The sequence below is a fragment of the Gobius niger genome (assembly GCF_951799975.1).
Source record: "Gobius niger genome assembly, contig: SCAFFOLD_54, whole genome shotgun sequence".
Classification (NCBI taxonomy): domain Eukaryota; kingdom Metazoa; phylum Chordata; class Actinopteri; order Gobiiformes; family Gobiidae; genus Gobius; species Gobius niger.
The window spans coordinates 242,501-268,562 of record NW_027639121.1 but is presented as its reverse complement, the minus strand read 5'-3'; the positions used below and the strand labels follow the sequence as shown (position 1 = coordinate 268,562).

The following is a 26,062-nucleotide window of genomic DNA, read 5'->3' as shown; positions in this document are numbered from 1 at the left end:
CTAAACAGACTAACCAGGACTAAACCAGGACTAAACCAGGTCTAAACCAGGACTAAACCAGGACTAAACCAGGACTAAACCAGGACTAAACCAGGACTAAACCAGGACTAAACCAGGACTAAACCAGGACTAAACCAGGACTAAACCAGGGCTAAACCAGGACTAAACCAGGACTAAACCAGGACTAAACCAGGTCTAAACCAGGTCTAAACCAGGTCTAAACCAGGACTAAACCAGGACTAACCAGGACTAAACCAGGACTAAACCAGGACTAAACCAGGGCTAAACCAGGACTAAACCAGGGCTAAACCAGGACTAAACCAGGACTAAACCGGGTCTAAACCGGGTCTAAACCAGGACTAAACCAGGGCTAAACCAGGACTAAACCAGGACTAAACCGGGTCTAAACCAGGACTAAACCGGGTCTAAACCGGGACTAAACCAGGACTAAACCAGGACTAAACCAGGACTAAACCGGGTCTAAACCGGGACTAAACCAGGACTAAACCAGGACTAAACCAGGTCTAAACCAGGACTAAACCAGGACTAAACCAGACGACTAAACCGGGTCTAAACCGGGACTAAACCAGGACTAAACCAGGACTAAACCAGGACTAAACCAGGGCTAAACCAGGACTAAACCAGGACTAAACCAGGACTAAACCGGGACTAAACCAGGACTAAACCAGGACTAAACCAGGACTAAACCAGGCTAAACCAGGTCTAAACCAGGACTAAACAGGACTAAACCAGGACTAAACCAGGACTAAACCAGGTCTAAACCAGGACTAAACCAGGACTAAACCAGGACTAAACCAGGACTAAACCGGGACTAAACCAGGACTAAACCAGGACTAAACCAGGACTAAACCAGGTCTAAACCAGGACTAAACCGGGACTAAACCAGGACTAAACCAGGTCTAAACCAGGACTAAACCGGGTCTAAACCAGGACTAAACGGGTCTAAACCGGGACTAAACCAGGACTAAACCAGGACTAAACCAGGACTAAACCAGGACTAAACCAGGGCTAAACCTGGACTAAACCGGGACTAAACCAGGACTAAACCAGGTCTAAACCAGGACTAAACCAGGACTAAACCAGGACTAAACAGGACTAAACCAGGTCTAAACCAGGACTAAACCAGGACTAAACCAGGACTAAACCAGGACTAAACCAGGACTAAACCAGGACTAAACAGGCTAAACCAGGACTAAACCAGGGCTAAACCAGGACTAAACCAGACTAAACCGGGTCTAAACCGGGTCTAAACCAGGACTAAACCAGGGCTAAACCAGGACTAAACCAGGACTAAACCGGTCTAAACCAGGACTAAACCGGGTCTAAACCGGGACTAAACCAGGACTAAACCAGGACTAAACCAGGACTAAACCGGGTCTAAACCGGGACTAAACCAGGACTAAACCAGGACTAAACCAGGTCTAAACCAGGACTAAACCAGGACTAAACCAGGACTAAACCGGGTCTAAACCGGGACTAAACCAGGACTAAACCAGGACTAAACCAGGACTAAACCAGGGCTAAACCAGGACTAAACCAGGACTAAACCAGGACTAAACCGGGACTAAACCAGGACTAAACCAGGACTAAACCAGGACTAAACCAGGGCTAAACCAGGTCTAAACCAGGACTAAACCAGGACTAAACCAGGACTAAACCAGGACTAAACCAGGTCTAAACCAGGACTAAACCAGGACTAAACCAGGACTAAACCAGGACTAAACCGGGACTAAACCAGGACTAAACCAGGACTAAACCAGGACTAAACCAGGTCTAAACCAGGACTAAACCGGGACTAAACCAGGACTAAACCAGGTCTAAACCAGGACTAAACCGGGTCTAAACCAGGACTAAACCGGGTCTAAACCGGGACTAAACCAGGACTAAACCAGGACTAAACCAGGACTAAACCAGGACTAAACCAGGGCTAAACCTGGACTAAACCGGGACTAAACCAGGACTAAACCAGGTCTAAACCAGGACTAAACCAGGACTAAACCAGGACTAAACCGGGACTAAATTTAGTCCTGGTTTAGACCTGGTTTAGTCCTGGTTCAGTCCGGACCTGGTGGGACTTTATATGTATAAATTTCAGAGTCAGTAAAGTTTATAAAAAACTATAAATCCTTTATTAAAGATAAACATTGTATAAAAGAACATCAGGAACAAACAAAGGAATCTTATATACAATATAAAATATATAAAATATATAAAATATATAAAATATATAAAATATATAAAACATATAAAATATATAAAAACATAAATCATATAAATAAAGGGCGTTCCCTCTGCGGCCCACAGGGGGCAGCGCCGCTCCACCTCAGATTAAAGCTCTGGATCAAACAGGAAGTTCACATCACTGTCTCTGATTCACCTTTAACATTATTTATTACGTCACCTCTTAACTCCCGCCTGAACCAAGTGTCTCTAGTTTGGCTTTACCCAAATCTAAAAGCTTCTTGAGGGAAGTGTAAAAAAAAAAGGATGAAAATGCAACAAAAAAGTGACAAAAACGAGACAAAACATGAAACAAAAGCGCGAGGAAAGAGGTCTTAGCTTTTATGTGCCTTCCCCTTTAAGAGATTCAATTATTACATTTTCCTAAAGCTCCTCCCTCTGCTGAGCTCAGACACCAATCAGAATCCACGGTGCCGTCACTTTGACCAATCAGAAGGGGGGGGGGCGGGGCTTTGGAAAGTTCATTCTCTCTCTCCTCATTTTGTGGCTGTCACTGAGACTGTCCCTTGGGTGATGCCGGCGGCTGATTGGAGCATCTTCTCTGGGGGCGGGGCTATCTGCCGAGTTTCTGGAGTCTCCCTGCGGGGGGGCTCTTGTCCTTCAGGCTGTCCTGTTGGAGCTGCAGGAGGGTGTGGGGCAGGATGTGATGGACGCAGGTGGAGAGGCGACACCCGCCCGACGACCTGAGGAGCAGCACAGGGTCAAAGGTTAATTTTTTATCAAATTACTCTCATTTTTTTGTCATTTTTTTGTCACATTTTTGTCACATTTTTGTCATTTTTTAATTAAAAAATTCTAATTTTTTGTCACATTTTTTGTCACATTTTTTGTCACATTTTTTAATAAAAAATGTCTCATTTTTTGTCACATTTTTCTCTTTTTTTGTCACATTTTTTGTCATTTTTTTGTAATTTTTTGACAATTTTTTTGTCAATTTCTTGTCATTTTTTTGTCACATTTTTGTCATTTTTTAATAAAAAAATTCTCATTTTTTTGTCACATTTTTTGTTATTTTTTTGTCATTTTTGTCACATTTTTGTCATTTTTTTGTCATTTTTTTGTCATTTTTTGGTCACATTTTTGTCACATTTGTAGCAGCAGTAGTAGTAGTAGTATTGGTAGTAGTAGTGGTAATAGTAGTAATAGTAGTAGTAGTAGTAATAGTAATAGTAATAGTAGTAGTAGTAGTAGTAGCAGTAGTAGTAGTAGTAGTATTGGTAGTAGTAGTGGTAATAGTAGTAATAGTAGTAGTAGTAGTAATAGTAATAGTAATAGTAGTAGTAGTAGTAGTAATACTAGTAGTAGTAATAGTAGTAACTCACCTGCTCGCTCTCTGATTCGGCGCCGGTTTCTTCACTCGAGGGCGGAGCCTAAACGTGAATAAACAAAGTAAAGGTGATGTCGTGTTCCTCCATGTCTGAAGCTTATTAAAGGCTTTACCTAAATCTAAAAGGAAAAAACTGAACTGGAGAAAATGTGCTCGGTTTAGGCGGAGGTCAGAGGTTAAAAGTCTCTCCTCACCTGGCGTGGGCGAGTGCAGAGGCCGCCGTGGTCGCCGTGGTTGCCGTGGTCGCCGTGGTCCCTGTGGTCCCTGTGGTCGCCGTGGTCCCCGTGGTCTCAGGCTCCCCTTGTGTCTTCAGCGGAGCCGCACAGGCGAGGCAGAGGAGGGTGAGGAGGGTGAGGAGCAGCAGAGGGACCTTCATCCTGGACCTGGAGCTCAGATGATCAGAGACGACTCCTGGACCTGGAGGACGAGTGTGACGAGTGTGACGAGTGTGACACATGTGACGAGTGTGAGTCAGAGCCGGAGCTTTTATTCAAACACTTGAACCACTTCCCTAAACCGACTCCGCCCTGATTTTAGGAAATAAAAACTTACAACAAATTCCAGAAACCGAGGCCAACGTTCAGCATTTTCACACACAAAAAAAAATGGGGGAAATTGTGGCAGAAAATATTGAAAAAAAAGTGGGAAAAGTTGATAATGGGATTAAAAAAGCGGGAAATTGTGGTTAAAACTTGGGAAAAAATTCGAAGAAAACATTGAGAAATTAGGCAAAAATGCAGGAAAAATGAAGCAAAATGTGCGGAAAAATTGGGAAAGAAAAATAAAATGTGAAAAAAAATTTAGGACAAAACATTTGAAAAGAAGGGAAACAAATGAAAAAAAAAATTGAGAAAAAAATTGTGGAGAAATTAGGAAAAAATGCAGGAAAAATGTCGACAAAACTGAAGTGGGAAAATTAATTATTAATTATTGGGGTAAAATGAAGCAAAACGTGCAGAAAAATTGAGACAGAAAAATAAAATTTAAAAAATAATAAATAAAAATAGGACAAAACATAGAAAAACAATTTGAAAAAAAAAAGAAAGAAAAAAAAAAGAATATGGAGAATGGGGGAAATTGTGGAAGAAAATATTGAAAAAAATGTGGGAAAAATTGATAATGGGATTAAATAAGCGGGAAAATGTGGTTAAACGGGAAGAAATTCAGAAAAAAGTGGAGAAATTAGGAAGAAATAACAATAATAATAATAATAACAATAATGACTGACAGACAGACAGACAGACAGTGCACTTAGATAGATAGATAGATAGATAGATAGATAGATAGATAGATAGATAGATAGATAGATAGATAGATAGATACATAGATAGATAGATAGATAGATAGATAGATAGATAGATAGATAGATAGATAGATAGATACATAGATAGATACATAGATAGATAGATACATAGATAGATACATAGATAGATAGATAGATAGATAGATAGATAGATAGATAGATAGATACATAGATAGATAGATAGATAGATAGATAGATAGATACATAGATAGATAGATAGATAGATAGATAGATAGATAGATAGATACATAGATAGATAGATAGATAGATAGATAGATACATAGATAGATAGATAGATAGATAGATAGATAGATAGATAGATAGATAGATAGATAGATACATAGATAGATAGATAGATAGATAGATAGATAGATAGATAGATAGATAGATAGATAGATAGATAGATAGATAGATACATAGATAGATAGATAGATAGATAGATAGATAGATAGATAGATAGATAGATACATAGATAGATAGATACATAGATAGATAGATAGATAGATAGATAGATAGATAGATAGATAGATAGATAGATAGATAGATAGATAGAAGTCACTGACCTGAGGCTGACGGCGTTTGAGACGAGTTTGAGACGAGTTTGAGACGAGTTTGAGACGAGTCGGGTTCGTGATTCCACTTTTATGAAATAATGAGACACAGACCAGGCCCCCAGCGGACAGCCCCCATCATGCAACACTCCCCCATCACCCCCCATCATGCAACACTCCCCCATCACCCCCATCACCCCCCATGGTTCTGAACAGATGACACAAGGTAATTCTTCCTCCAATTTTCTCTTTTTTACCCATTTCTTCCCATTTTTTAAAATCGATTTCTTAATAAATAGACATATATTTCTTTCCCCCATATTCCCGACATTTTTTTCCTCCATCAAATTTTTTTTCTTACAATTTTCCCACTTTTTAAACCAACTTTTTACCCATTTTTTGTCCCCCTTTTTTTCCCCTAATTTCTTTCCTACTTTTCCATTTCTTATTTGATTCTACTTTTCCCGCCTGGAGTTTAACCATCCTCTTCCTCTTTCTTCACTTTTTCTGTGTCTGATTTTTCACGGCGTTGGTGAAACTGATTTTCCCAGAATGCCTCTTCAGCGTTTTGCCGTTTTTGACTCACAGTTTCAGTTTGAGTTATTAGAACTTTCTCTGTAATTGTGAGGAAACGTTTGAGCTGATGAGGCGCTGATGAGGCGCTGATGAGGCGCACACTTCCTGTTTGTGGGTCTGTGTGCGAGGGCGAGGCGTTCACAGACTGTTGGGAAACTCCGGTTTATGAGGTTTATTTTTAGCTTCGGCCCCACCGGGTTTGAACGGTTTGAATCGATCCCAGATGGAGGACAGGGTGATGTCACTTCTAAAGAAACGGCTCGGACTTTGTTTCCAGTTCATGAATTAACTGTTTAACCTTAAGGACCTTTTCTGATGAACTCTGGCCCGGCTACATTAAACAGTCACCTCTATATTAAAAGAACACACCATCATAGGAATCAGGACAAGGAGCAGCTTCTTTGTACATTTAAGACATTGTGACAAAAACATGTAAAAAGGTTCTTTAGTTATAAAAATATAGCTTTTTTATATATCGAAAATTACACATAAACTGAAATGTCTTTCCTGAAAATATACTTCATAGCACACAAAAATTCAACAAAAATTCAACAAAAATTCAACAAAAAATCAACAAAAGTTAAACAAAAATTCACCAAAAAATCAACAAAAAAGTGACAAAAAGTGACAAAAAAGTGACAAAAAAGTGACAAAAAATAAACAAAAATTCAACAAAAAATCAACAAAAATTCAACACAAATTCAACAAAAAATCAACAAAAAAGTGACAAAAAAGTGACAAAAATTCAACAAAAATTCAATAAAAAAGTGACAAAAAATCAACAAAAAATCAACAAAAAATCAACAAAAAATTAACAAAAAATCAACAAAAAATCAACAAAAAATTGACAAAAATTCAACAAAAATTCAACAAAAATTCAGCAAAAATTCAACAAAAATTCAACAAAAAAGTGACAAAAAAGTGACAAAAAAGTGACACAAATTCAACACAAATTCAACAAAAAATCAACAAAAAAGTGACAAAAATTCAACAAAAATTCAACAAAAAATCAACAAAAAAGTGACAAAAATTCAACAAAAAATTTACAAAAAAGTGACAAAAATTCAACAAAAATTCAACAAAAATTCAACAAAAAATCAACAAAAATTCAACAAAAATTCAACAAAAAACTGACAAAAATTCAACAAAAATTCAACAAAAATTCAACAAAAATTCAACAAAAAATCAACAAAAAATCAACAAAAATTCAACAAAAATTCAACAAAAAAGTGACAAAAATTCAACAAAAATTCAACAAAAATTCAACAAAAAATCAACAAAAAAGTGACAAAAATTCAACAAAAATTCAACAAAAATTCAACAAAAATTCAACAAAAATGTGACAAAAATTCAACAAAAATGGAAGAAAAAAACATACAAAAGCTAAATTACATTGTTAGTACATCACACACTCCAAACTGAGTACAGTGTTGACCTTACAGGTGCTCAGCATGTGTGCACAATCTCAGAAGTCTAGGTCCAAGTGTGTTGGATTTGTAAACTTTTAATTATTCGGTGCTTTATCTCATTAGCATCGTGCACAAACCAAAGTGACAAATGTTATAAAAGTATAAATATTTTCACAAATGTGTCAAACAAAGTGCAGCAGCAACAACGAACCTCCCAAACATGGACTAAATCAAAGCAAAATGAAGTATTTATCTCAGTGCACAAAGTCAGTCGCAGCTTCCCCCGAAACAAAATGGCCGCCTTGTTTACCCAGACAAGAGCTTTTTGACTACCGTGGCTAGCAGGTGGCTAACATGTGGCTAACAGGTGGCTAACATGTGGCGAACAGGTGGCTAACAGGTGGCTAACATGTGGCTAACAGGTGGCTAACAGGTGGCTAACATACGGCTAACATGCGGCTAACAGGTGGCTAACATGTGGCTAACATGTAGCTAGCATGTGGCTAACATGTGGCTAACATGTGACTAACATGTGGCTAACATGTGGCTAACATGTGGCTAACATGTAGCTAGCATGTGGCTAACATGTGGCTAACATGTGGCTAGCATGTAGCTAACATGTAGCTAACATGTGACTGACATGTGGCTAACATGTGGCTAACATGTGGCTAACATGTGGCTAATATGTGGCTAACATGTGGCTAACATGTGGCTAATATGTGGCTAACATGTAGCTAACATGTGACTAACATGTGGCTAACATGTAGCTAACATGTGACTAACATGTGGCTAACATGTAGCTAACATGTGGCTAACATGTGGCTAATATGTGGCTAACATGTAGCTAACATGTGACTAACATGTGGCTAGCATGTAGCTAACATGTAGCTAACATGTGACTAACATGTGGCTAACATGTGGCTAATATGTGGCTAACATGTAGCTAACATGTGACTAACATGTGGCTAACATGTAGCTAACATGAGGCTAACATGTGGCTAATATGTGGCTAACATGTAGCTAACATGTGACTAACATGTGGCTAACATGTAGCTAGCATGTGGCTAACATGTAGCTAACATGTGACTAACATGTAGCTAACATGTGGCTAACATGTGGCTAACATGTGGCTAACATGAAGCTAACATGTGACTAACATGTGGCTAACATGTGGCTAACATGTAGCTAACATGTGGCTAACATTTGGCTAACATGTGGCTAACATGTGGCTAACATTTGGCTAACATGTGGCTAACATGTAGCTAACATGTGGCTAACATTTGGCTAACATGTGGCTAACACGTGGCTAACATGTGGCTAACATGTGGCTAACATGTGGCTAACATGTGGCTAACATGTGGCTAACATTTGGCTAACATGTGGCTAACATGTGGCTAACATGTAGCTAACATGTGGCTAACATTTGGCTAACATGTGGCTAACACGTGGCTAACATTTGGCTAACATGTGGCTAACATGTGGCTAACATGTAGCTAACATTTGTCTAACATGTGGCTAACATTTGGCTAACATGTGGCTAACATGTGGCTAACATGTAGCTAACATGTGGCTAACATGTAGCTAACATGTGGCTAACATGTGGCTAACATGTGGTTAACATGTGGCTAACATGTGGCTAACATGTGGCTAACATGTGGTTAACATGTGGCTAACATGTGGCTAACATGTGGCTAACATGTGGCTAACATGTGGTTAACATGTGGCTAACATGTAGCTAACATGTGGCTAACATGTAGCTAACATGTGGCTAACATGTGGCTAACATTTGGCTAACATGTGGCTAACATGTGGCTAACATGTAGCTAACATGTGGCTAACATGTAGCTAACATGTGACTAACATGTAGCTAACATGTGGCTAACATGTGGCTAACATGTGGCTAACATGAAGCTAACATGTGACTAACATGTGGCTAACATGTGGCTAACATGTAGCTAACATGTGGCTAACATTTGGCTAACATGTGGCTAACATGTGGCTAACATTTGGCTAACATGTGGCTAACATGTAGCTAACATGTGGCTAACATTTGGCTAACATGTGGCTAACACGTGGCTAACATGTGGCTAACATGTGGCTAACATGTGGCTAACATGTGGCTAACATGTGGCTAACATTTGGCTAACATGTGGCTAACATGTGGCTAACATGTAGCTAACATGTGGCTAACATTTGGCTAACATGTGGCTAACACGTGGCTAACATTTGGCTAACATGTGGCTAACATGTGGCTAACATGTAGCTAACATTTGTCTAACATGTGGCTAACATTTGGCTAACATGTGGCTAACATGTGGCTAACATGTAGCTAACATGTGGCTAACATGTAGCTAACATGTGGCTAACATGTGGCTAACATGTGGTTAACATGTGGCTAACATGTGGCTAACATGTGGCTAACATGTGGTTAACATGTGGCTAACATGTGGCTAACATGTGGCTAACATGTGGCTAACATGTGGTTAACATGTGGCTAACATGTAGCTAACATGTGGCTAACATGTGGCTAACAGGTGGCTAACATGTGGCTAACATGTGCTTCTGGCCTGCACTGAGCACTGCCAGCTCAAATATCAATGGATTTCTTTGGGAAACGGCTCATTTTGAAGAGAAGAGTCATGATGATTAAGGGAACAGAACTGAAATTGCCAAAAAGTTTGTTTACAAGAAGATTTTCTCATGTGTGGATATTTTTAGGTAATTTCTGACCGTGAAAATTGAAAATAATGAGCCAAATTTTCCAAAAAGAGTATTTTGTTGAAATGTTTGTTGAATTATATTTTACTTGAGTATTTTGGACCAAAAAAATCCAGTCAGCCTATGATTGGACCACAAATAATTTATTATGGATGTTTTTTGTGTGTTTTTCTGTTCTTAATTAATGCTTTGATTTAAGTGATGTTCCATGACTGGAATAGATGTTTTGGGGAGAAGTGCCTGTTTAAAATTCCGTGCCACATGTTTATATTGGTCGAAATATAATTTGCCTGAATACTGTATGAAAGTAAATGGAGCTGGAGTCAGTCCCTGATCGGGGACGGCCGATCAGGTCAGAGAAAAGCCTGGTCATGGTCCAAGAGACGACTCCAAACTCACTTTAACCTGATCTGACTCTTGTTTCAGTAATGAGTTCATCTAATGCATTACTGTTCCCAGTGTGGAGGACAAGGTTTTAGAGAAACAAATCTGTGTCGACATCGGACCAGGAAGTCGCTTTAGGTCAGGATCTTCTTTAAATGATGTTGTGGAGGAGATGATGAAACAGCAGAACGTCTCCTTTAATCACCCTCACGAATACACAAATACACAAATACTCCACATACTCCGCATACTCCACATACTCCAGCACGTACCGCAGCCAGGCCTGTAAATCAGCCCCACTGTGAGCGAGTCCCTGAACGCCTCGCCTGCACCTGCTGCTCCACATGTGCAGAGGGATTCCAGATGTGGAAGTCCAGGAATGCTCTGAGTCACGGTTTACAGCCGCAAATAACTCGCTGCTATTTATAACCAGCGAGGGCGACCGGGGCTGCAGATGGAGACGGATGGAGGCTAGAGTTTAATATTCAGAAAGTATAAAACTAAAGAGCAGAAAAAGATCGTTACATTATATAAACATATGAAAGTGAAGTGATTTTATAGCTGTTGAAAGAGAGTTTCTGAACAATGTATTCAAACATAATGCAGGCAGAGAGTTGACATTTTATCCATGTCTAACACTGAGAGTAAGAAAAACGTCAAAAAAATGTTCCCAACGATCCAGTTAAAGGAACCATCGATCATTTTATTCCCATTAGCAGATTCAGATTGTTTAACAGTGAAATAATATAGAAATCATATCAAAAGCTTCTCAGGGAAAAAGCACCAACAGCCACAAACATGAGAAGAAAACAAGGATGTAAACGCAACAAACGTGACAAAAACTCAACAAAAAAATCACAAAAATTCAACAAAAAAGTGACAAATATTCAACAAAAATGTGACAAAAATTCAACAAAAATGTGACAAAAACTCAACTTTTTTTTTTTTTAAAATTCAACAAAAAATTACAAAAAATCAACAAAAAAGTGACAAAAATGCAACAGAAATGTGACAAAAATTCAACAAAAATGTGACAAAAAATCAACAAAAAAGTGACAAAAATTCAACAAAAAAATTACAAAATTCAACAAAAATGTGACAAAAATTTTAAAAAAAGTGACAAAAAATCAACAAAAAATCACAAAAATTCAACAAAAAAGTGACAAATATTCCACAAAAAAGTGACAAAAATTCAACAAAAATGTGACAAAAATTCAACAAAAATGTGACAAAAACTCAACTTTTTTTTTAAAAAAATTCAACAAAAAATTACAAAAAATCAACAAAAAAGTGACAAAAATGCAACAGAAATGTGACAAAAATTCAACAAAAATTCAACAAAAATTCAACAAAAATTCAACAAAAATGTGACAAATTTTTTTTTTAAAAGTGACAAAAAATCAACAAAAATGTGACAAAAATTCAACAAAAATGTGACAAAATTTTTTTAAAAAAAGTGACAAAAAATAAACAAAAATGTGACAAAAATTCAACAAAAATGTGACAAAAATTCAACAAAAATGTGACAAAAATTTTAAAAAAGTGACAAAAAATCAACAAAAATGTGACAAAAATTTTTAAAAAAAGTGACAAAAAATCAACAAAAATGTGACAAAAATTCAACAAAAAAGTGACAAAAAATCAACAAAAAAGTGACAAAAAATCAACAAAAAAGTGACAAAAATTCAACAAAAAAATTACAAAATTCAACAAAAATGTGACAAAATTTTTTAAAAAAAGTGACAAAAAATCAACAAAAAATTGACAAAAATTCAACAAAATGTGACAAAAATTCAACAAAAATGTGACAAAAACCTTGTGGAACTTTTGTCTTGTGCAAAGTAACAGAAACTGGCCGTGTTTGCTGAAAACCTGGTTGCCTTCACCAGTGGGCGCGATGTTGCAATGGCTCTTGGGATACGGAGTTTCTATAGTCAGGAAGTGAATGATGTCACAGCCTTGTACCTTTGCCTTTTCTTCAACATCAAGTCTTCATTTTGGATTGAAATCAAACAGTTTATGGTCACGAATTGCTACGTAGCTGATCCGCTTTTGCAGTGACGTCAAACTCTTATTATGGTCATGTTTGAAAACAGTTAAGGGGCCTGAACCACAGACATCTGGCCTCTGATACAACATGTGACAGATGTGGTGTTGAAGCCATTGACGGTTGCTATCCGGTAGCATGCTAACGTCTGAAACACTGACTCACTGGTTTCTTCATAAACGTGCGTCTCTGGGGCCGTGTTTTTACTGTTTTCTTCTTGAGCCGTGATCACGAGTCCATAAAAATAACACTGTCAGTCGTCTTTCATTTTACAGAGTACAGATATTGTTACATTATACATACATACATAGTACTGCATAATGATACTTCAGTATTCAAAATGGCGCCGGAAATGATGTGTGATGTCATTGGAAACGCATGTACAGGTGGTGTGAGGGTTAAAGAAAGAGCATGGTCCTCTTCAACCTCTTTAAAGTAATGTTATTCAGTATGTTTATATTTATAATAATTAGGGATGCACCGATACCACTTTTTCTAAAACTGATACGAGTACTTGGATTTAAGTACTCGCCGATACCGATACGAGTACAAGGCATTTTCTTCAACATTCTTAGTTTGTTCACAGCAGATTGGTTTGTAGTTAGTTAATTTACTCATGTACATTTCCTTAAGTAAAGTCGGCGACACATTTAAGAGCAGTTACATTAGAATTGTGCTGATGCCATTTATTTTGTGGAGTCCACTCTGTCCTTGTGCTCTTGGACTTAACTGCTGCATTTGATACAGTGGATCATGGCATTCTTTTATCACGCCTTGAGCTGTCTGTGGGACTCAAAGGCACTGTTCTGAAATGGTTTGATTCATATTTAAAAGATAGAAGTTTTTCAGTTAATGTTGGCTCATGCTTCTCTTCTGTGTCACCTATTCATTGTGGAGTGCCTCAAGGGTCCATTTTAGGCCCTTTGTTATTTTCTCTGTATCTTCTACCCCTTGGTCTGATTTTAGAGAAACACAAAGTTAGTTATCATTTTTATGCTGATGATTTGCAGATCTATATGCCACTAAAGTCTAGCTCTAAGGGATCAGTGAGTCCTTTGTTGGATTGCATTCAAGAAGTTAAGACATGGATGGAGGCCAACTTTTTAAGTCTAAACAAAGATAAGACAGAAATTGTAATATTTGGAAATTCTTCTAATGTTCTCGACACCTGTGACAGCGCCATTGGCCCACTCGCTTCCTTCTGTCACCCTTTTGCAAGGAATCTCGGTGTGTTTGTAGACAATGAATTTAAATTTGAGAAACATATAAATCATGTTGTCAAATCAAGTTTTTTCCATCTTAAAACCCTAAGCAAGGTAAAAAACTATCTACCTGCCTGTGACTTTGAGAAAGCCATTCATGCTTTTATAACGTCGCAACTTGATTATTGTAATTCTGTGTACACTGGTCTTGGTCAGCGTTCAATTTGTCGCCTCCAGGGGGAGCTAAAGGCAGCTGCTCGTCTGCTTACAGGGACCAGAAAGAGACAGCACATCACCCCTGTGTTAGCTGCTCTACACTGGCTCCCTGTGTGTTATAGGAGAAGGTTTAAGCTTTTACTTGTTGTCTTTAAATGTCTCCACGGTGCTGCTCCTCTGTGTTTGTCTGAGCTTCTGGTGCTCGGGCTCCGAGATCTGCTGATCAGCTGCTTTTAGAGGTTCCTCGCTCCAAATATGTGACCAAAGGGGACAGGGCTTTCTCTGTTGCAGCTCCAAAACTGTGGAATGACCTTCCTCTCCACATCAGAACTGCTCAGACACTTGAATATTTTAAATCCTTGCTTAAAACACATTTTTATGCAAAAGCTTTTAACACTGTCTAGCACAGACCTGGTCAAATCTAAGCTGTTAGTGCTTTGCTGTTTTGTATATTGTGTTTTGTTTCTTATTATTATATTTATATGTTGTTGTTGTTTTTTCTCTCTGTACTGTAGACCTTTTGTGAAGCACTTTGGTCAACGGCAGTTGTTTTAAATGTGCTATATATAAATAAAATTTGATTTGATTTATTTATTTGTATGTCTCTGTCCATCACAGACAGAAAAGCGCATGTCCTAAAGCTCCCAATGCCTGAGCTTTATTCATTTATGTGTTTTTATTTAACAATAGTATTGAGATGTTTCTTAAATGGTCTCTTTTCGTCTTTACTTCAGCTCCTGTAGATTTTCTCGTGTGTTTGTAGTAACTTAGCGAGCAGCTACAGCGTTTTCATTGTTCTGCTGCAGCTCATTTTCCCTCAATATAAACATGCTGTATGTCTTTAATCTGGATTTTCTGAGGACTTTTTAGTCGCTGGGTTAGTTTTTCAGATGAATAAACCCCTGGGCTTAAAACGGCGTCAGAATGGCCCAAACTGCTAGCCGCGAGTTAGCATCGTTAGCCTGTATGTTGTAAACACTGCAGACGCTGCAGCGAGTTAGCATCGTTAGCCTGTATGTTGTAAACACTGCAGACGCTGCAGCGAGTTAGCATCGTTAGCCTGTATGTTGTAAACACTGCAGACGCTGCAGCGAGTTAGCATCGTTAGCCTGTATGTTGTAAACACTGCAGACGCTGCAGCGAGTTAGCATCGTTAGCCTGTATGTTGTAAACACTGCAGACGCTGTAGCGAGTTAGCATCGTTAGCCTGTATGTTGTAAACACTGCAGACGCTGCAGCGAGTTAGCATCGTTAGCCTGTATGTTGTAAACACTGCAGACGCTGCAGCGAGTTAGCATCGTTAGCAACGTTAGCCTGTATGTTGTAAACACTGCAGATGCTGCAGCGAGTTAGCATCGTTAGCCTGTATGTTGTAAACACTGTAGACGCTGCAGCGAGTTAGCATCGTTAGCCTGTATGTTGTAAACACTGCAGACGCTGCAGCGAGTTAGCATCGTTAGCCTGTATGTTGTAAACACTGTAGACGCTGCAGCGAGTTAGCAACGTTAGCCTGTATGTTGTAAACACTGCAGACGCTGCAGCGAGTTAGCATCGTTAGCCTGTATGTTGTAAACACTGCAGACGCTGCAGCGAGTTAGCATCGTTAGCCTGTATGTTGTAAACACTGCAGACGCTGCAGCGAGTTAGCATCGTTAGCCTGTATGTTGTAAACACTGTAGACGCTGCAGCGAGTTAGCATCGTTAGCCTGTATGTTGTAAACACTGCAGACGCTGTAGCGAGTTAGCATCGTTAGCCTGTATGTTGTAAACACTGCAGACGCTGCAGCGAGTTAGCATCGTTAGCCTGTATGTTGTAAACACTGCAGACGCTGCAGCGAGTTAGCATCGTTAGCCTGTATGTTGTAAACACTGCAGACGCTGCAGCGAGTTAGCATCGTTAGCCTGTATGTTGTAAACACTGCAGACGCTGCAGCGAGTTAGCATCGTTAGCCTGTATGTTGTAAACACTGCAGACGCTGTAGCGAGTTAGCATCGTTAGCCTGTATGTTGTAAACACTGCAGACGCTGCAGCGAGTTAGCATCGTTAGCCTGTATGTTGTAAACACTGCAGACGCTGCAGCGAGTTAGCATCGTTAGCCTGTATGTTGTAAACACTGCAGACGCTGCAGCGAGTTAGCATCGTTAGCCTGTATGTTGTAAACACTGCAGACGCTGCAGCGAGTTAGCAACGTTAGCCTGTATGTTGTAAACACTGTAGACGCTGCAGCGAGTTAGCATCGTTAGCCTGTATGTTGTAAACACTGCAGACGCTGTAGCGAGTTAGCATCGTTAGCCTGTATGTTGTAAACACTGCAGACGCTGCAGCGAGTTAGCATCGTTAGCCTGTATGTTGTAAACACTGTAGACGCTGCAGCGAGTTAGCATCGTTAGCCTGTATGTTGTAAACACTGCAGACGCTGTAGCGAGTTAGCATCGTTAGCCTGTATGTTGTAAACACTGCAGACGCTGCAGCGAGTTAGCATCGTTAGCCTGTATGTTGTAAACACTGCAGACGCTGCAGCGAGTTAGCATCGTTAGCCTGTATGTTGTAAACACTGCAGACGCTGTAGCGAGTTAGCATCGTTAGCCTGTATGTTGTAAACACTGCAGACGCTGCAGCGAGTTAGCATCGTTAGCCTGTATGTTGTAAACACTGCAGACGCTGCAGCGAGTTAGCATCGTTAGCCTGTATGTTGTAAACACTGCAGACGCTGCAGCGAGTTAGCAACGTTAGCCTGTATGTTGTAAACACTGTAGACGCTGCAGCGAGTTAGCATCGTTAGCCTGTATGTTGTAAACACTGCAGACGCTGTAGCGAGTTAGCATCGTTAGCCTGTATGTTGTAAACACTGTAGACGCTGCAGCGAGTTAGCATCGTTAGCCTGTATGTTGTAAACACTGTAGACGCTGCAGCGAGTTAGCATCGTTAGCCTGTATGTTGTAAACACTGTAGACGCTGCAGCGAGTTAGCATCGTTAGCCTGTATGTTGTAAACACTGTAGACGCTGCAGCGAGTTAGCATCGTTAGCCTGTATGTTGTAAACACTGTAGACGCTGCAGCGAGTTAGCATCGTTAGCCTGTATGTTGTAAACACTGTAGACGCTGCAGCGAGTTAGCATCGTTAGCCTGTATGTTGTAAACACTGCAGACGCTGCAGCGAGTTAGCAACGTTAGCCTGTATGTTGTAAACACTGTAGACGCTGCAGCGAGTTAGCATCGTTAGCCTGTATGTTGTAAACACTGCAGACGCTGTAGCGAGTTAGCATCGTTAGCCTGTATGTTGTAAACACTGCAGACGCTGCAGCGAGTTAGCATCGTTAGCCTGTATGTTGTAAACACTGCAGACGCTGCAGCGAGTTAGCATCGTTAGCCTGTATGTTGTAAACACTGTAGACGCTGCAGCGAGTTAGCATCGTTAGCCTGTATGTTGTAAACACTGCAGACGCTGTAGCGAGTTAGCATCGTTAGCCTGTATGTTGTAAACACTGCAGACGCTGCAGCGAGTTAGCATCGTTAGCCTGTATGTTGTAAACACTGCAGACGCTGCAGCGAGTTAGCATCGTTAGCCTGTATGTTGTAAACACTGCAGACGCTGCAGCGAGTTAGCAACGTTAGCAACGTTAGCCTGTATGTTGTAAACACTGCAGACGCTGCAGTGAGTTAGCATCGTTAGCCTGTATGTTGTAAACACTGCAGACGCTGCAGCGAGTTAGCATCGTTAGCAACGTTAGCCTGTATGTTGTAAACACTGCAGATGCTGCAGTGAGTTAGCATCGTTAGCCTGTATGTTGTAAACACTGCAGACGCTGCAGCGAGTTAGCATCGTTAGCCTGTATGTTGTAAACACTGCAGACGCTGTAGCGAGTTAGCAACGTTAGCCTGTATGTTGTAAACACTGCAGCGAGTTAGCATCGTTAGCCTGTATGTTGTAAACACTGCAGACGCTGTAGCGAGTTAGCATCGTTAGCCTGTATGTTGTAAACACTGCAGACGCTGCAGCGAGTTAGCATCGTTAGCCTGTATGTTGTAAACACTGCAGACGCTGCAGCGAGTTAGCATCGTTAGCCTGTATGTTGTAAACACTGCAGACGCTGTAGCGAGTTAGCAACGTTAGCCTGTATGTTGTAAACACTGCAGCGAGTTAGCATCGTTAGCCTGTATGTTGTAAACACTGCAGACGCTGTAGCGAGTTAGCATCGTTAGCCTGTATGTTGTAAACACTGCAGACGCTGTAGCGAGTTAGCATCGTTAGCCTGTATGTTGTAAACACTGCAGACGCTGCAGCACGAACAACATTAAGCTCTGGTTAAATCCAGCTCAGACTCTGGTTTAGAGAGCGCAGTCTGTAATAAAGTCAGCTCTATGTGGATTATTGTGTTTACACTAAACTATTCTCCAGTTTGTTGCTTCTTCTCTCCTCAGCTGAGAGCTGCGCCTCGTGGCTGCGCCTCGTGGCTGCGCCTCGTGGCTGCGCCTCGTAGCTGCGCCTCGTAGCTGCGCCTCGTAGCTACGCTGGCCGCACGTCTAATGGTATCGGTTTCTGGTATCGGGACCTCATGAAAAAGTACGAGTATGAGAACAAGCATGTGGTATCGGCCCGATACCCGATACTGGTATCGGTATCGGTGCATCCCTAATAATAATATAACAATATAATAATATAATGATGTAGTAACAGTATCATCAGTGGGAAGTGAACCCCTGTATTAAACATCTGCTGATCCTTGTTTCCTGTATTTGCAGATCAGACTCACCATCAGGATGAATCTTGGATCTTCCTCTTTACTAAACGGCTGCAGTTCAGGGAGATTCCGGGGGTGCACTTACTTATTCCTCCCTGTCCTGTGAATGTTTACGTTATGATACAAATATGTTAAATGTGAACGTTTGGGTGGTTTTAGTTTGAAACTGTGGAATCATTCTGTGGTTCTAATAAAGATCAGACACAGTTAGACTAAAGTGAGTGAAGAGAGGCGGATCTGCAGTGCCCTCTGGTGTAGAGACGCGGATCTGCAGCGCCCTCTGGTGTAGAGACGCGGATCTGCAGCGCCCTCTGGTGTAGAGACGCGGATCTGCAGCGCCCTCTGGTGTAGAGAGGCGGATCTGCAGCGCCCTCTGGTGTAGAGAGGCGGATCTGCAGCGCCCTCTGGTGTAGAGAGGTGGATCTGCAGCGCCCTCTGGTGGACACAGCTGGTCACTGGTCTGATTTCACTCTGGAGGAAATGAGGAGAAGCCGAGGTTTGGATGAAAAATGTTTATTTACACAAACAATAAACGTCACTCATTTTGTACAGAAACGTGGGTTAAAAACGCTCCCAAAGTATTTACAACAAAACATCGAAACGGAATTAAAGTTCATTTAAGATTCATCAGTCGGGGCTAATTAAGATCATTAGTTTCATCTGAGCTGAAGAGGCCAGTCCGTCTGGAAGAAGAAAGAAAAGGAAACGTTTGGGAAGAAGTTAGGGGAGAAAATTGGGAAGAAATGATTTAAAAAAGAAAGTCTGAGAGAGAGTCTGTTCAGAACTATTGTATATGTTTTAGTTTGTGAAAGTTTCGCTTCATCGTCGTCGTTTTGGAGAAAGAATCGAAACGAGTTTGTTTTTTTACTCTGACGCTAAAACTAATTAAATCAATGCAGCGTTTACGCTTTACACTCTCTGCAGTTTAGTCCTGGTTTAGTCCCTCTTTAGTCCTGGTTTAGTCCCTCTTTAGTCCTGGTTTAGTCCTGGTTTAGTCCCTCTTTAGTCCTGGTTTAGTCCTGGTTTAGTCCCTCTTTAGTCCTGGTTTAGTCCTGGTTTAGTCCCTCTTTAGTCCTGGTTTAGTCCTGGTTTAGTCCCTCTTTAGTCCTGGTTTAGTCCTGGTTTAGTCCCTCTTTAGTCCTGGTTTAGTCCCTCTGTAGTCCTGGTTTAGTCCTGGTTTAGTCCCTCTGTAGTCCTGGTTTAGTCCTGGTTTAGTCCCTCTTTAGTCCTGGTTTAGTCCCTCTTTAGTCCTGGTTTAGTCCTGGTTTAGTCCCTCTTTAGTCCTGGTTTAGTCCCTCTGTAGTCCTGGTTTAGTCCCTCTTTAGTCCTGGTTTAGTCCTGGTTTAGTCCTGGTTTAGTCCCTCTTTAGTCCCTCTTTAGTCCCTCTTTAGTCCTGGTTTAGTCCCTCTTTAGTCCTGGTTTAGTCCTGGTTTAGTCCTGGTTTAGTCCCGGCTCAGTCCCGGCTCAGTCCCGGCTCAGTCCCGGCTCAGTCCCGGCTCAGTCCCGGCTCAGTCCTGGTTTAGTCCTGGTTTAGTCCCTCTTTAGTCCTGGTTTAGTCCTGGTTTAGGTCTGATTTAGTGCTGGTTAGTCCTGGTTTAGTCCTGGCTCAGTCCCGGCTCAGTCCTGGCTCAGTCCCGGTTTAGTGCTGGTTAGTCCCGGCTCAGTCCCGGCTCAGTCCTGGTTTAGTCCCATCTTCTTCTCCTGCCACTCTTTCTCGCGGTGGTTCAGTTCCTGCTCCGTAATGGCCGCCGGACCCCAGTTTGTGACGCGCACCGGCCCCTTCGACCCTGAAACCAGAACCACAGGAGCAGAGTTGTTATCGTGCACATGTGAAGGAGATAATGCACGAACAGAAACAGAAACAGTCTGTACGATGGCAACATGTACGAGAACAGACACTAAACTATCAACCGTCCTCTTCGTTTGTGTCAGTGCAAACATCACATTGGCGACAGGGACAAACAAAAAAAAGAAAAAGAAAGAAAGGCGGACCAGCTAAGTGCGGATAAGCTAACCACGCCGGATGCAAGAATTTTCACGAAGCAATGTAGGCCAAAACAAACACATCCCCTGAGCGTCTGAACAGATCAGTCATGTTTGCGCTGCAGCTGAAGATGGAGCTCGTTATAACTGGACACACCTGTTCTTTATTCTGACCTAACGATCATGTCACGGAGAAAAAGAAGCGCGTTTGGCTACGAGGACGAGGAGTTTATTCAACCTTTTTCAAGAAGAGGCCACTCAGCTGTTTTTTTCTCCGGGATTCAGCGACTTTCACCAAAATATTGTTTTTCTGTGACTGTCTCTGATGGATGTTTGTGAACCTTCGCCAGAACCAAAGTGGATTAACTTTTATAACCAACGCGAGTCCCATAATGTAAACAGCGATGGACCAGAGGGTGAGTCAATCCAAACGCGGGTTAGCTTTTGTGTTAGCATATTAGCATGTGTGTTAGCATATTAGCATGTGTGTTAGCATATTAACATGTGTGTTAGCTTGTGTGTTAGCATATTAGCATGTGTGTTAGCATATTAGCATGTGTGTTAGCATATTAACATGTGTGTTAGCTTGTGTGTTAGCATATTAGCATGTGTGTTAGCATATTAACATGTGTGTTAGCTTGTGTGTTAGCATATTAGCTTGTGTGTTAGCATATTAGCATGTGTGTTAGCATATTAGCATGTGTGTTAGCATATTAGCATGTGTGTTAGCATATTAGCATGTGTGTTAGCATATTAGCATGTGTGTTAGCGTGTGTGTTAGCATATTAGCATGTATGTTAGCATATTAGCATGTGTGTTAGCGTGTGTGTGTTAGCATATTAGCATGTGTGTTAGCATATTAGCATGTGTGTTAGCATATTAACATGTGTGTTAGCATATTAGCATGTGTGTTAGCATATTAGCATGTGTGTTAGCATATTAGCTTGTGTGTTAGCATATTAGCTTGTGTGTTAGCCATTTATGAAGCTGTGTTGCAGATGTCAACCCCTTATAACTGCATGGTCACTTATTGCTGTTTATTTATATTACGGTAAAGTATGTGCGGAGAGAGGGGGCGGAGTTAACTGAATCGAAGCGTTGTGTCTTCCAGGTTTGAAAAATACCTCCAGAAAACACCTATATTTATCACAAAAAATAGTGCTCCATAGTGGTAGAGGTACAATATATATAATATATCATATACATGCCTATACTTAACTTTGGAATGGCTACAATAGCAGGATATAGATCCTTTCATGCTACACTTGGCTGGTGAACGTGTCCATGACATATACGACACATTAGCGGCAACAGCAGACGAGTATGCTGACGGCAAAGCAAAGAAACGTATTTTACGCCAAAGAAAAATGTGCTCTACGAAGTTTATACGTTCAGGAAAGCGGTCCAGCTCTCGTACTGCACACGGCTCCGCATGCTGTCCAAGCACTGCGAGTTCTCCGATGTTGACTTGGAGATAACAGGACGACTGATTCAGAGCTGCACGTCAACGAGAGCCTGACATGACCCTAGGAGAACGATGGAGGTATCGGAACAGCAGGCCTGGAACAAGGAGCAGCTGCATCAGTAAATGCGGTGCAACAGAGAGGACGACCTACTCAAAACTACAGCACTGCCCAAGCACGACCAAATTCAACCGCCAGTGTCTAACTGTGGTGGGACGGATCCACACGAGGTGACTGTCCTGCTCGAGACTGTAAAGCTACAACAACAAAAGAGCTATGGGGCAAAACCAAAGAGTCACACTAAGCAACAGCAGAAAATGCACAAGAAAGTGTATAATGTCACCAAATCAACACACAGTGAAAGCAAAGCCTCATCCAGCAGTGAAGATGATTATGTGTTTGTGACTAAAAGAAACGCACCATCAACCAAGGTAAATATGGTGTTGATTTTCCAATGGTTATAGACTCAGGTGCCACAGTAAACGTCATTAGTGAGTCTTCCCTCCGCATACTGTCACCACAGCCACAGTCGCTACCGGCCGATACCAACATTTTCCTTATGGCTGAACCGATCCATTACCTCTGGCATGTTTACATGTGAGGCTACAGAACAACAAAGAGACATTGTGCAGGTTTTATGTGAAAAGTAACAAAGGCTGTTCACTGCTGGGCTACGACACAGCTACACTCTTAGGCCTGATTAAAGGAATAGACCACCGTTTTTACATACTGAGATATGCTCTTACCTCACTTTAGCCGAGTTAATATATCCCCGTCTGGTCTTTGTCCGTGCGCTCACACATACGCAGCCTCTCCCACATGTCACATAGCTCCAAAAAAGCTCACGATAGAAGCTACCAAGCTCTTCCACGTGTTCCCTATTTAAATAAAGTTACGTGAAGTGTTTTCATGCGAAGTATATTTACACAGAAATGTAACATGTGGATTTTATAAGCAGATAAAAAGGGGGACTATATTGTGAGGCGTAATGAGCGCAGTAACTCCTAAAGGTTATTGACGGAAGTGAGCGGGGGAAGTCTTTAGGAGTTACTGCGCGTTCGTTTTACTCCTCGTATCATTACGCCTCACAATATAGTCCCCCTTTTTATTTGCTTATAAAATCGACATGTTACATTTCTGTGTAAATATACTTCGCATGAAAACACTTCACGTAACTTTATTTAAATAGGGAACACGTGGAAGAGCTTGGTAGCTTCTATCGTGAGCTTTTTCGGAGCTATGTGACATGTGGGAGAGGCTGCGTATGTGTGAGCGCACGGACAAAGACCAGACGGGGATATATTAACACGTCTAAAGTGAGCTAAGAACATATCTTAGTATGTAAAAACGCTGGCCTATTCCTTTAAGGTCGTCAATAGAGTGTCCTCACCTCCACTCAGTACAGAGGCAGACAAACTGGTGGAGGAAAATCCCGAGCTCTTCCAAGGAATAGGCAAGTTAAAGGACTTTTAAGTCAAACTCCACGTTGCCACCACAGTCCAGCCTACATGTCAACCACATGTGCCATTTCACATCTGTGAAAGAGCGGAAAAAGAGCTGGAAAAGCTAGAAGAATGTGACATTATAGAGACCGGTCTCACCGATAGTGACTCGGATCTGTGTTGATATGAGACGAGCGAACACTGCAATACAACGTGAGCGTCATATCACAACAACTACAGGTCCTTCTCAAAAAATGAGCATATCGTGATGAAGTTCATTCTTTTCCAAAATGTAATGATACAAATTAAACTTTCATATATTTTAGATTCATTGCAAACCAACTGAAATATTTCAGGTCTTTTATTGTTTTAATACTGATGATCTTGGCATACAGCTCATGAAAACCCAAAATTTCTATCTCAAAAAATGAGCATATTTCATCCGACCAATAAAAGAAAAGTGTTTTTAATACAAAAAAAGTCAACCTTCAAATAATTATGTTCAGTTATGCACTCAATGCTTGGTCGGGAATCCTTTTGCAGAAATAACTGCTTCAATGCAGCGTGGCCTGGAGGTAATCAGCCTGTGGCACTGCTGAGGTGTTCTGGAGGCCCAGGATGCTTCGAGAGCCGCCTTAAGCTCATCCAGAGTGTTGGGTCTTGTGTCTCTCAACTTTCTCTTCACAATATCCCACAGATTCTCTATGGGGTTCAGGTCAGGAGAGTTGGCAGGCCAATTGAGCACAGTAACACAATGGTCAGTAAACCATTGACCAGTGTGTTTGGCACTGTGAGCAGGTGCCAGGTCGTGCTGAAACATGAAATCTTCATCTCCATAAAGCTTTTCAGCAGATGGAAGCATGAAGTGCTCCAAACTCTCCTGATAGTTACAGTAGCTGCATTGACCCTGCCCTTGATAAAACCCAGTGGACCAACACCAGCAGCTGACATGGCCCCCAGACCATCACTGACTGTGGGTACTTGACACTGGACTTCAGGCATTTTGGCATTTCCTTCTCCCCAGTCTTCCTCCAGACTCTGGCACCTTGATTTCCGAATGACACTTTGGACCACTGAGCAACAGTCCAGTGCTGCTTCTCTGTAGCCCAGGTCAGGCGCTTCTGCCGCTGCTTCTGGATCAAAAGTGGCTTGACCTGGGGAATGCGGCACCTGTAGCCCATTTCGTGCACGGTGGCTCTGGATGTTTGTGCTCCAGACTCAGTCCACGGCCTCCGCAGGCCCCCCAAGGTCTGGAATCGGTCCTTCTCCACAATCTTCCTCAGGGTCCGGTCACCTCTTCTCGTTGTGCTTTTTCCTTCCCCCAGACTTCCCACTGAGGTGCCTTGATACAGCACTCTGGGAACAGCCTGTTCGTTCAGACATGTCTTTCTGTGTCTTACCCTCTTGCTTGAGGGTGTCAGAGATGGCCTCCTGGTGTCAGTGATGGCCTTCTGGACACTGTCAGGTCGGCAGTCTTACCCATGACTGCGGTTTTGAGTAATGAACCAGGCTGGGAGTTTTTAAAAGCCTCAGGAATCTTTTGCAGGTGTTTCGAGTTAATGAGTTGATTCAGATGATGAGGTTAATAGCTCGTTTTGAGAACTTTTTCATGATATGCTATTTTTTTTAGAAGGACCTGTGTGGACGACGTCATTCATTAGCTAAATGGCGCCACAGTTTTCTCCAAACTTGACTTAAGAGCTGGATATCACCAGAGCTCCACCCTGAAAGCAGGTATATCACGACCTTCAGTATTCACAAAGGCCTCCACAGATACAAACGCCTGAACGTCGGCATTTCTTCAGCAGCAGAAGTATTTCAAAATGCCATCTGCCAAACGCTGCAGGGGATTGATGGCGACGGCATCATCGTGTACGGTAAAACACAGGCTGATCATGACCTTAAAGCCGTGTTTCAGAGGCTCGCAGAGAAAGGCCTCAACAGAGACAAACGTGAGTTTAACAAGTCCAGGCTTGAGTTCTTCGGATTCATTTTCCAAGCAGGCGGGATTTCGGCCGACCCCAAAAAGGTTGCAGCTATTAAAGAAGCCAGTGCACCGGACAGCCCCACAGAGGTGAGACGCCTGCTCGGCATGGCAACGTACTGCGCTCGTTTCATCAAAGACTTTGCATCAACCTCAGCCCCACGTCGCGAGCTAACCAAGAAAGACACACCATGGCTCTGGGGCTCGGAGCCTGCTGCAGCGCTACAGGCTATAAAAGACTAACCAGTGACACTGTCATGTCATACTTTGATCCAGACAAGCAGACTGAACTTGTGGTTGATGCCCGCCCTGTAGGTCTCGGGGCGATTCTTTACCAACTCAGTAAGGAGGGGGAAAGACACAGGCGTTACTCGCAGACCGAACGAGAGGCACTTGCAACAGTGTGGAGCTGTGAACACTTTCATTTGTCTTTGTATGGGCACTCCTTTACT

General features: G+C 41.6%; 1 protein-coding gene across 1 annotated transcript in view; it reads right to left on the bottom strand.

Moving 5' to 3' along the window:
* Positions 1 to 20,409: 20,409 nt before the first annotated feature.
* Positions 20,410 to 26,062, bottom strand: part of swap70b (switching B cell complex subunit SWAP70b) — a gene marked incomplete at its 3' end in the record, with an annotated part of 54,878 nt that continues 49,225 nt past the window's right edge. Inside the window, exon 12 of the mRNA XM_079583310.1 lies at positions 20,410 to 20,525. Within this exon, the coding sequence (XP_079439436.1) occupies positions 20,410 to 20,525 (116 nt within the window). The remainder of the gene's footprint in view (positions 20,526 to 26,062) is intronic.